At 40.4% G+C, this 11,411-nt stretch overlaps 1 protein-coding gene and 1 long non-coding RNA gene across 3 annotated transcripts in view; both read left to right on the top strand.

Moving 5' to 3' along the window:
• tanc1b (tetratricopeptide repeat, ankyrin repeat and coiled-coil containing 1b) overlaps window positions 1–11,411 on the top strand; it is a 96,525-nt gene that overhangs the window by 54,618 nt on the left and 30,496 nt on the right. For both annotated transcript variants that reach the window (XR_001310880.1, XM_014016683.1), the window contains exons 5-7: window positions 296–429; window positions 2,433–2,622; window positions 6,087–6,419. Coding sequence is in view for 1 of the 2 variants with exons in the window: in XM_014016683.1 (XP_013872137.1) it covers window positions 296–429; window positions 2,433–2,622; window positions 6,087–6,419 (657 nt within the window). In the remaining variant the exon portion in view is untranslated. The remainder of the gene's footprint in view (window positions 1–295; window positions 430–2,432; window positions 2,623–6,086; window positions 6,420–11,411) is intronic.
• Window positions 11,223–11,411, top strand: part of LOC106523305 (uncharacterized) — a 4,032-nt gene continuing 3,843 nt past the window's right edge. The window contains exon 1 of the long non-coding RNA XR_001310881.1: window positions 11,223–11,287. This is a non-coding gene — a long non-coding RNA (uncharacterized LOC106523305). The remainder of the gene's footprint in view (window positions 11,288–11,411) is intronic.

Below are 11,411 nucleotides of genomic sequence, written 5' to 3'. Positions count from 1 at the left end.
CACACACACACACACACACACACACACACACACACACACACACACACACACACACACACACACACACACAGTAGCCACAGCCCCCTCCACACACTCTCCCTCTCTTGTCTTATCCCCTTGCCCTCGCCGGGTCTGCAGCACATCAGCATTACTGGAGAGCACAGAGTAGCATTTCAAAGCAGAGCCGAGGAGGGTAGGGCAGGGCAGGCGGTGTGGCCCATCCGGTGCAGAGAGGGAATCTTTACCCCCCCCCCCCCCACCCTAATGTCAAGCTTCTCTCCCTCTCCCTCCCCAGAGCTGCAAGCCGAGCAACAGCCAGGCTCCTCCTCTCCTGCCACTCAGGAACTGATGACAAGGCTGGGCTTTTTACTGGGAGAAGGGATCCCGGGTACGGCACGCATACCTATGGACGACAAGAATGAAAAGAAGGTATGTGATTTTTCCTCCCTCCACTCTGCCTCCCCTCCCTTCCTCCCTCACTCGGCAGCAGCTGCTGCAGCAGCACTCAGATAGAGAGGTAGAGGAGGGCTGATGAGAGGAGAGGCTAGTTGTCACAATGTAACAGCTGAATGGATTGTTTTGTTGCTACCTGATTTGTTTTCCTCCTTTGAGTTATGGACAGTTTAAGGTGTACTATTTGGACATACTTTCTTGGCACAACAAGCAATGGTAACTGTCAAACTGTTTTAATTTCAGCTGTTGAACATGTTTTAAGAAAAGTGCAGATTTTAGATATTCTGCAGCTTTTTTGTGCGCGTTTGTCTCCCTGTAACTTAAAAGCTATTTAAGGGGCTCTTGAGTATGTAACAAGAGCATCTGAGCTCAGGTCCAGAAATAGTTATGTTAGGTCTGAGCCTCAGTTTGTTTGGTTCTACTAATTGAGCTGGGACCGTGTGAGAAGCAGAACCCAGCACGCTGCCATTTCCTCAATCATCTTGTGTCCTGGGCATGTTTTGACACTGAACTGGCAAATCTAAGAACGTGAGAGCGGCTTAGAAAGTCTCTATGAATCATAGTCATAATAGGAGGTGTCACAATACAGGATGGGCATGTGAGTCTAATGGTTTTAGACTTTTTTTTGTGCATGTAGGTGTGGGTTTTTTTGTGCTCATTGTTGTCATCTGAGAGCAGTTTTATTCCATCGTGACTCTGTTTTACAGCATGTCTTTAACTCAGCGTGTTTCAGTTTTGCCTTGGAGCTAATTTAAAAACCTCACTTTGGTGTTTGACTCTCACTGTGTTGTTTGCATAAAGACAGGAGGAATATAAAAATAAAGAATGGTTCACAGTTATGTCACAAATCTACAAGTTGTTCATCAAGCTGCAGSTTATTTAGTAACCTTTTGAGTTGGGCCATTTCTGATTGGATCTTTAAAAAGAAAGCTTAATTGTAAAGTTGGTTACTTTAAAAACTCATTTATTTTCAAATGCAGTAGCAAGGTTTTAAACTGAATAGAGGAGATGATAATGTTTTATAATAAAGCCTTTGCGAAGGACACACAGAAAAATGTGATTTTCTGAGGTTTAAATTGGTTTAAGTTTAAAATGGTAGTTTGATACAATGAAGCTATAGCCTTAAAAATATATACGTTGCTGCTTGAAAAGCAAACAGAGTGGCTGCAATGAAGCTGACAAATCCCATAATTCAACCTGAACAGTTACTTTTAGGTAGAGTATTAAAACTGGAAACCTGCACAGTCATTTATGCATGTAAGCCAACCCAGCTCCCAGCACCACAATAAATTGGTGATATCTCATTAGTTCTTTGTGCTTTTGTCCATAATATGCATGAAGAAAAGTCTTGATTTAAATTTTAGAAATTTCCTGTGAATAAGRCAGAACACAGAGGACACTAACGTTCTTGCATTGGCTCTGTAGTTTGAAGTATTTTGGCTCTTTTTGACAATGGAGCCTTGACGACCTTCAGCACATTGTACTTCGCTGAAGGAAAACGATGAAACAGAACAAACAAGGATTCCTTTGGATTTCTTCGGTTGTCACTTATTCCAAACAAAGATCCAGCTGTTGTACGCTTGTCAGCGAGGCTTGATGACAATAAAAGCTCATATTTTGTGTCACAACAAAGTGGAGTATTCTTCCCTTGTGATTTTTTACTTTAGTTCCTTCAAACATATGAACACGAGTTGTCATTTTTTTAAGCCTTGTGCCATTTACGGTGTGTATACCCTTCAGCTTGTGTGTCATCCTCACATGTGAACCGCCTGCTTATTTATGAAATAATGTATACTATTGCTTTTCCATGATTCAGTTTTTTTTAAGCCATACATTTCCTCGTAAAATGATCATATATTTTTTGTCAATTTATTAATCAGTTAAAAAAAAGTGAACTTCTTGTCGAGTGATTTAGATGAGTGTGTTTCATTTACATTCTTGGTTTGTTTGAACTCTTTTTGATTTCCTTCCTTCCTCAGTGCGATCTGACCAGCCAGGGTATTAGCCCTTGCTCTACACTGACCAGCAGCACGGCGTCTCCCTGTACCGACAGTCCATGTTCCACCCTCAACAGCACGACGAGTCGACCCCCACTCAGCCGCTCCAGCCCCTGTGGGACCATCACCAGCCCCAGCTCTACACTTGAGAGCAAAGACAGCGGGATCATAGGTGAGAAATAACTCACCCTCCCATCAGCCTTTCACAGCAAATAATTGTAGCTTAACATAAATGCAAGTYATTTTGGCTTTTATATAAAGGTACTTAAAGGCAAATATTCATGTATATGTAGCCATATGTTGGAGAAGAGTTTTGATGTAAACTCAGTTCTCAAGTTAGTAGTTTGAAGCTTCATTTAAAGGTGGAAACAAAAAGAAAAGAGCTCCTTTTATGGATAAAATGCTGACTTCATGTCTTAGTTTTTTTTTAAACTAAGCACAGTAAATAAAAAAATTTGTTTAATCGATATTCCTCTGAAAAAAATCAATAATAAAAATCTGATGACCAGCCAAAAATCACTTGGTGTCCTTTTGACATTTTCATCCGCACAATACAACTTTTACAGTTAATTTGTCTTTTTTATGTTGCTTATCAGAAATTATAGTGTTTTGCATAAAAACTCTTAAATTTCTTCTCTGAATGTTACCTCATACCTGTAGGGTGTATACCATGTCAGTCACTTGTCACTCTGYCAGACTTAGTGAGGCTGAATTGCATTTGTATCACATGATATTTACCTTGTATGTCAGTCAGTGGGTTTGTATAAAGCTGCTTCAGCACGATAGAGCAGCAATTTGACAGTTGCATCAGTTTGACGTTGTGCTGTAACTCCAGTAATAGCCCCATAAGACATCTGGGGATTTACACAGGCTGACGTGAAGATGGCAAAGTCTATTGATGCATTAATTCATCCTGCTGTTTCAACTCTCAAAGTGGCTTTATAAATGTCAGGATTTTATTTGGAAATAGAGCGAGAGCTAAATAACAAGCTGTAACTTCAGGACCCTACAGTTTTTCACAATAAAAACTTTTTTTTAAAACAAAGAATCTTTGGAAAAGTCAGCAGCAAAGTCTAAAAGTTAAACCTGTATTCTTTTTCTATGAATTCAGCTAATTGTTACATTTTAAAAAAGGCAAGTGAACGTGCTGACGTTAACAAAGATAAATTTGTTTTTTATAGCTCTGCAGTAAATAATAATAAATGATCAGATCCACAGCAGTTAATTCTTCAGAGTTGATGGAACTGATTGCCATGAGTTTGTCATGCTGCCCTGCATCCCCCAAAGCAAAGCCATTGCAAGCTTGTGAATAATTTATGAAAACTGTGATATAGTATCTTCCAGCTCTGAGGCTTTGATGCAAATCAAAATTAATCGTTTGGGGTAATGCTGCAGTGTCATCAAGTTTGAGGCCTAACCAGAAGATCTGTAAGTATTAGGAACTGTTGTAAAGTGAAAAGGGAGACCTCCTGTATTATATTACATTATATTATATTATACCTCCTGTATACCTCCAAACCAGTGGTTATTCCGTATGTTGCGGGTGTTTCGGAGAAACTGAGACGTTTATTTTCTAAACATGATGTCCCAGTGGCTTTCAAACCCCAAAACACATTACGGCAAAGGCTGGTTCACCCCAAAGATCCGGTGCCCCGGCACAAACAGARCAATGTTGTATATGCTGTTAAGTGCCAGGAGGACTGCGACCAGTTATACATCGGGGAAACAAAGCAACTACTGTTCAAAAGAATGTCCCAACACAGACGAGCTACATCTAATGGCCAGAACTCTGCAGTTTTCACTCATTTACAGGCCAGCGGTCACTCTTTCAGAGATGAGGATGTTCTCATTCTTGATAGGGAGGAACGTTGGTTTGAGAGAGGAGTAAAAGAAGCCATTTTTGTGAAGAAAGACCGTCCATCATTAAACAGAGGTGGAGGCCTCCGTTTTCAGCTGTCCCCCTCCTACCGTGCTGCTATTGCCAGTATCACTCCACCCCCTGTTAACAATAGGTGTTAATTAGGTGTCAATGATAGCCAGGTGATGTGAGTATCAGTCACATGGAGGTAGGGCTTAAAAGCCTGAATTTTGCCTGAAACTCTCAGACTGAAGAAGTCTCTTGGAGGAGAGACGAAACGTTTCATTAGAGAAGAACCCGTCCAGAAGACCTATACAATTTTTTTTTCTTTTTGATTTTTTACCTGGATTACTGAGATGCATCAGGACACCTCCTGTATTGATATACAGGAGGTGGGTCAAAAGTCACACGGCACCCTTTTAATTTTTGGTCCAAAATGTCGGCTTTATTTTCAGTTTCTTTTTAAAATAAAAGGGTGTCCTGCTACTTTTGACTCAACCTTTACATTCATCTAGTGAGATTGTAGAGTCTACACAGCAGCAAACAGTGAAATTCTTGTGGATCTTGAGCAGCTCTTTCATTTCACAGCACCTGTCCAGCAAAGGTTTACGTCTGCAGAAAATGTTGGGGGGAGGGTGCAAAGAATTCAAAATTAAGAGTTTAATGTTTRAAATTTGTTTTAAACTTAGACTTTACTATTTTGTTAGCAATCTGTTGGTTAATATTTAGAACCACTGAGCTACAATGGCTCATCCCCCCTGCCTGGAAAAAGTGTTTTAGGGAGGAACAGAACAAAGCTGTGCTGCACAAGTAGGATTCCTGCCTGTGATTAATACGTCCCACTCTTTGAAGTGCTCACCCTGATTTTGGTTGGAAAAGCACATTAATTTCACTTTGTACTGCATTAAAAGCTTTTTTTGAAAACAAATCACAAAAAGCTGCACAGGGTACATGGAGAAAAACCCTTAAATTGTGATTTTTTATGCATGCTTTTCATCACATCCAAAGCTAAGTATGCCTAGATTTGAACAAGTAACAATGTCAGGACCTAGCGATCAACCAAGTAATCAATTGCCTTCTTAATCCTGACGGTTTTAAGTAGATGTCCAGAGCTGGGTTAGATTTAAGTGTTTGTATGAATGACTCCATATTCACAGCGATAAATGGCTCCAGAGTCACAAGGTCCAGAGTGTTTGTTTTATTAATGATGATGCAATTTTGCGCAGCGTAATGAAATCCAGATTAGCCGTGTGTCTGAACACAGCCAGGTGGTGGGTCTGTTTCAGCGCTCAGACTGTATTAATGGTTTTCTATCTATCTGCTTGTCAGCTCACCACTCAGCATGGATTACTGTTAGATAGCCCCAGGAAGGATTAGTGGATTTGCTCTCATTTGAACAAAACATCTGTCTGAACTAGAAAATAATGAGTTTTTAGGTATCCACTCTGCTTTTAGGCTTTTTGCATGTTTGGGTGTAAATGTACTTAAATTTGTACATCATCTAATTGTTGTTTTGAATGTGCACTCCAAATTCTTGAAAACTTGAAGGAAGAAAGAACCATCTGAGCTAATTCTTTCAACTAATTTAGCTCATCTAAAGCTGTAATCCTTCAATGTTTTTATCAGTTCAAGGAGACTGTTGCTGTGAATTTAAATTGAGCTTCAGAACGTTGTTGATAAGGGTGATGAGGGAATTGGTTATTAAAAGATTGATAAAGACAAATGTCCGCATAAGACCAAAAACAATGCTTTAATATTTCCTTTTCTTTTATATTTAGCCACCATCACCAGTTCCTCAGAGAACGATGACCGCAGTGGCTCCAGTCTTGAGTGGAGTAAAGATGGCAGTCTAAGGAGCAGCGGGCGCCATGGCCTGGCACAGAGTGTCCGGGCCGACACGTGTTCCCCTGTGGTGGAAGAAGACTCCAGCAGCGCCACAACAACACCAGCTGACACCCCGTGTAGGACAGACCACCAGCAGAAGCCACCCTACATATCAGCAGGACCATCGGGACCCACACGACTTCCAGGTCACTCACCCGAGGGACCCAGTCAATACCCATCGCAGTCATCTTCTTCCCTCATGATGCCGAGGCCGAACTCTGTCGCGGGTAAGAACCATGAGCTCTCAGAATCTTCTTGTCGGATTGTCTTTGCCAGATTTTGGCTCGATGYAGGGACACGTGACAAGCGGCGTGCTGTTTGAGTCGAGGCGAATGACGGACCCAGAASGGGCAGCAGCATGAAGAAATGTACAAATCCACGTTGTGCTTTTCACAGCTGGGTACCAAGCCAGAAGTTTAGGATTAGGCAGCTGCTGTACGTTGTGTCTCAGCTCTGACTGCCCCTGTCAGACCCGAACACAAGCCACTGCCTGGCTGATCTGTTCTGCATTCCTGCCCTTGAACCTCCCTGTTGTGGTTCAGCTCACGAACTCCTCACAGCTGTCACAGTTGTTGATATAACTCAGTACCCCCTTTTTTTCCTTTTATGCTCCCTCCTTATTTCCATTCCCCGGGTCTCCCTTGTTCTGTCCTCCTCAGGTTTTGCTGCTGTTGCGTTTGACCTTGGCCTTATTGTTGAACTGGCATTTATACGCTATTACTTTGCTTTGTGCTCTGTTGTACACCCGGGGTTCATAAAGTCACTGACAGTTATTGGATTCTGATGTGTAGCTGACACAAAAATAACCAACARTGTAGTCTACAACTCTGTCTAACCACAGGGTGATGATTTTACAGCATACCTATGCTGACTCTGCATGCTCAGGGTGAGATTTAATAGCTGCTTGAAATAACAGTATAAACACAAAGGGCCTGAGWCCAGTATTTGTTTAGCAGACCCAGGTAAAGCACTGTTTAGGCAGAGCCTAGATTGTCTTGAAAATAAGTCTGCATTCTCAAGAGCAATCACAAAAAAGAATAAAACAATCCGATTTGCATCTACTGCTCAATCGCTGAAGTGTTTTTCGATTSTTTTTGACAAAACCCTATCTATCTTATTTGTTATTTTGTGAGTCGTAAACTTTAACCGCCTAGATGCACAGTGGCTCGTAAAGCTAGCAGACCAGGAAATGTTTGGCAGTGAGTGTGTGGTTGGTTTATTTTGTATTTTTTTTTGTGCGTACAACAGTTTATGGGCTGATGTCATAGTTATGCAGCGTTGCCCTCAGGGGACCTTGACGACACACACCTTAGATTTTATGCTGTGTGACAAAACCATGGGATGAGAGGACATCAAGGACATGTTGAGATGRCTTCATTTATGGTTCCGACCTGACTGAAGGTGCCATTGTGAGGCAGGAATCGTGCTTCTTCTCCACTAATGCTCAGAGGAATCRTATTCAGGAGAGACATTATGATCATTCTGACAATCGTGCTGTGCAATTGGAGAAATTGTTTCACGGTTGTAGAAAAATATTTAAACTCAGGTGTTGTGTTAATATTTTTGGTATCTCTAATTGTTAGCATTATCTTGGAATTGATTTAAATCTGAGGATGACCTTATATTCTGAGCCTGAGGCAAGCACAAAAGTGGACATTGCATTTATTTAGTGATTATTTTGTTGTTATTATTTTTTCGTATAAAAATGTTTTTAAAAATCAACTTTCTTCACATTGTGACTTTTCAAGTTTTGATGTGAGCAACTGTAACATTTACAAGGTGCACCAAATGAAAATACTTCACCTTGACACTAAAAGGAGCTAAAATTGGGGGGGATATTTGGGGGACAAGTAAACATTTATCTTGGAGAACATTCTCCTGACCTAGGATTGCCTGAAAAATGTAAACAGCCAGTCTGTCACAAAAAACAACCACCACATTACTTCCCAGCTCCTGACATGGGTGCATGTATGCAATTTAATAAACAGTTAGGACAGCTTTCCACAAATCCTGTATTTAATTTAAAATTTTATACAATGTCTTTGTGCATTGTGCGGTCTGACTTTGGCATGACCYTTTTGGAATGTTCACTGCTGAGAAAATTGGCAACCTTCTTAAAAATTTCCATTTTTCACCTGTACCCCTTCTCAGACAGATGGGCAGCAACAATAGCTTCTTTAAGATCATCACTGACTGTTCTCCCTTGTTGGGATTATACTCATACACACCTGAATTCTCCAGGTGATCAAATTATCAAAAGTTTAAATTTTTTACAGTGAAACAAATGCATGAGCTGCAGCACCTATAGGTACTACCTTCATAACATTACTTACTTAGAAGTGTGAAAAAGGGTGAACATTTTTTGTATTTTTTCCACATTTATTCTGCATTCTGGGTAAATTTATTGCAAAATGAATAAAAACACATTATGTACTTTTTAAAATCTGAGTTGATCTAATTAAAAAAACTATTAAGAAATTAATTATTCTTTCTGTTTTGATGCATATGGAAACAAACTTTTAGGCCATATTATGTCAGAGAAATGTTTGACTTTATTGTCCGCACAAACACACCAAGTGAAGTCATTAATTTGTCATTGAGACTCTGTGGGATCAAACACTTTATGGAGTCTACACAGGTTGAATCAAGTTACACAAAGTTTTAGCACCTATCATTCATTTGGGATTGAAAATGTATCTGCAGACTAAGACATGCAGGCAATCTTTTTTTGGGGCTTCTCTCTTAAGGCCTCAGCATGCTCCATTCAAACTCCCGAATTTGTCTTTCATTGCATCAGCTGCATGACGAAAATTGCGTCATTCTGTTCGCARCTTCGAATCTGACGCCCTTTCTTGACWYAAACACACCRGGAGAACTTTTMTCCCCYTCCACATAAGAACTTACTGTGTCACAAGTTTGTGGGCGTATGTGTTTGTGCTGAAAGAGCTCGGACACTGCATTTTGCTCCATCTACTCGCTTTCCCAAAAAACCCATAACRCTACTCTCTTCCAGAAGCCGACTGTTGTACCCAGAAGCAGACATTTATAAAAGTAGTCAAACAGCTAAAAACACATGAACAAAGATATTCTGCACGGAGGAATCCATCTGCAGACAAGTGTGGCACTTTAACCTGGACAGATTTGTGGAAAAATAACAGTGGATCAGAGTTTTCTTATTTCTTTTTTCCTCCTGAGCATAGAATCTAGTGGGAAGGAGCCACATGCAGTGACATGTACCATAGCCGGAGGGGTTTCTCAGGATCTCTGCTCGGTGTGTCTCAGGAGCTGTAAAAAGTGTTCAAAAAGAACGCTGAACAACCACGTGACCTCTCGTCTACTGTTCGGTTTTGGATGGAGTATGAGGAGAACTTTACTTGACACACCCCATGAAAATGTTKAATTTTGTCTAGACACAAGTATTTCTAATAAGGCAATGAATCTGATCTTTAGAATATTTTTTTGTGAATCTCAGGATACCCATTTGAATGATATCAAATTCAATATGAAAGTTGTWTTATGTGCGCAAAACAGTTTTCTAGACTTCAATAAATCAAACAAGCATTTGAATAAGCTTTTCTTAAACTAGTGAAACTAAAAAGACAATATTACCTTATTTTATAATGATTTTATGTAAATGAGCAGACACAGTAGTGTAGTAAGTTCTGTTTTCAGACAGTAAGGAAGCTGTAATTTCAAACTGGGAGTTTTCTGGGTATAATGTTGCAGTGGATCTGTGCTTATCGTCTCAGTCAGCACTGCTTTGTGTTGGGAGTGTTTTGATGTAAGGCACATACTCGGGTATATTGTATTCTGAAAGCGTGTGTAGGCTCCACTACTCTAGCTCCGAGCTTGCCTCATCAAACATAACTCTTGGATTTTTCATTTGATTGTGTTCTGACTGAAGTCTGTGGAGGATTACCAGGTGAACTGTTGGACATGTTGTTTCTCTACTAAATGTTGGATACAGGTTAGAAGGGTAACTACTAAATGTAGTTGTTTTTTAGCATTAATACAATAATTCTCACCTACTTATTAAAGATGTTTTCAGTGTCAGACAGCAATTTAAAAAATCATCTCTTGAACTGGTGCAGCACTGCAGCAAAGAATAGCTTTTTATATCGAATATGTTGCAACACCTGGCTGTYGTAGTAGAGCTAGAAGGCAGACTCGATGCACTTTGTTTCCAACTTGTGATACACAATACATCAGAAGCTTGTGTCATATGTGACATATTTTTCTCCTTTTCAGTGCTTTTTTTTATATTTTAGTAGTTTTTCCCTCCATTTTCAGACTGGATATGATCAGTGTTTGTGATGTCTCCAGGGAGCCATGGAATTCACATCCGGAGTTTTCTTTATGTAGACACCGATCTGTTTCATTCAGAGACTGAAATGAAAATAAAAAGAAAATGGATAAGCTATTCATATCCTCTGGCGTATTTTGAAAAGGTCACAGTGGCATCATCCAAAATGTCCACTTTCAGAGTGTTGTTTGATGCTTCTATGCCACAGCAGGAGGAAAAAGAAAAAAAAACTATTTCAGAAATCAATCATTTGGAGTTTGCTGTCTCTTCAGTGGAACCCCATTGGCAAGCAGGTTTTGTTAAATGCCTGGTCTTAAAGGAGCCATGTATTAGATTACCATTCTCTAACACTGACAGATAATCTCTAGGGGCAAAAAAGGGGGAAAAAAGGTCCTCTGGCTCCTCTCGGTGGTCCTTCAGCCCTCTGTTAAAATCTCTCCGACCCGGAAACAAACAGCCAATCAAAAGTGAGGTTTGTCTCATGCACGAGCTGTTCTTGCCCACCTAYGTCCCTGCCCGCGCAGCGCGCACGCCGCGCAGCCGAGCTGGCGCACTCTCGTGCAAACAGTAAGCTAGCTGAGCTAGCTGAGTGAAGCTGACCCCTCCAACAACCTTCACCCTACAACCTGGATTGGAGCCTGCTCTGAAACCCAACACAGGGAAACAGAAGAAGACCCAGGAAGAAATCCAAGTAGAAAAGAAAGAATGAAATGAAGCCCGGAAAAATGAAAACAAGGTGGATTTCACAGGAGGAAGAAGAGGGATGCAGACTTAGCCATTTCTGCTTGACAAGTTAGTATCTCTGCTTCATTCTTTTTATTTTTGATAACGTTATTTAAAAATAAAAAGCATATACAGGTGCTGGTCATAAAATTAGAATATCATGAAAAAGTAGATTTAGTTCAGTAATTCCATT

Source organism: Austrofundulus limnaeus, unplaced genomic scaffold (assembly GCF_001266775.1).
Source record: "Austrofundulus limnaeus strain Quisiro unplaced genomic scaffold, Austrofundulus_limnaeus-1.0 Scaffold152, whole genome shotgun sequence".
Classification (NCBI taxonomy): domain Eukaryota; kingdom Metazoa; phylum Chordata; class Actinopteri; order Cyprinodontiformes; family Rivulidae; genus Austrofundulus; species Austrofundulus limnaeus.
The sequence above is the reverse complement of the archived record's forward strand: the minus strand, read 5'-3'. Positions and strand labels throughout refer to the sequence as shown.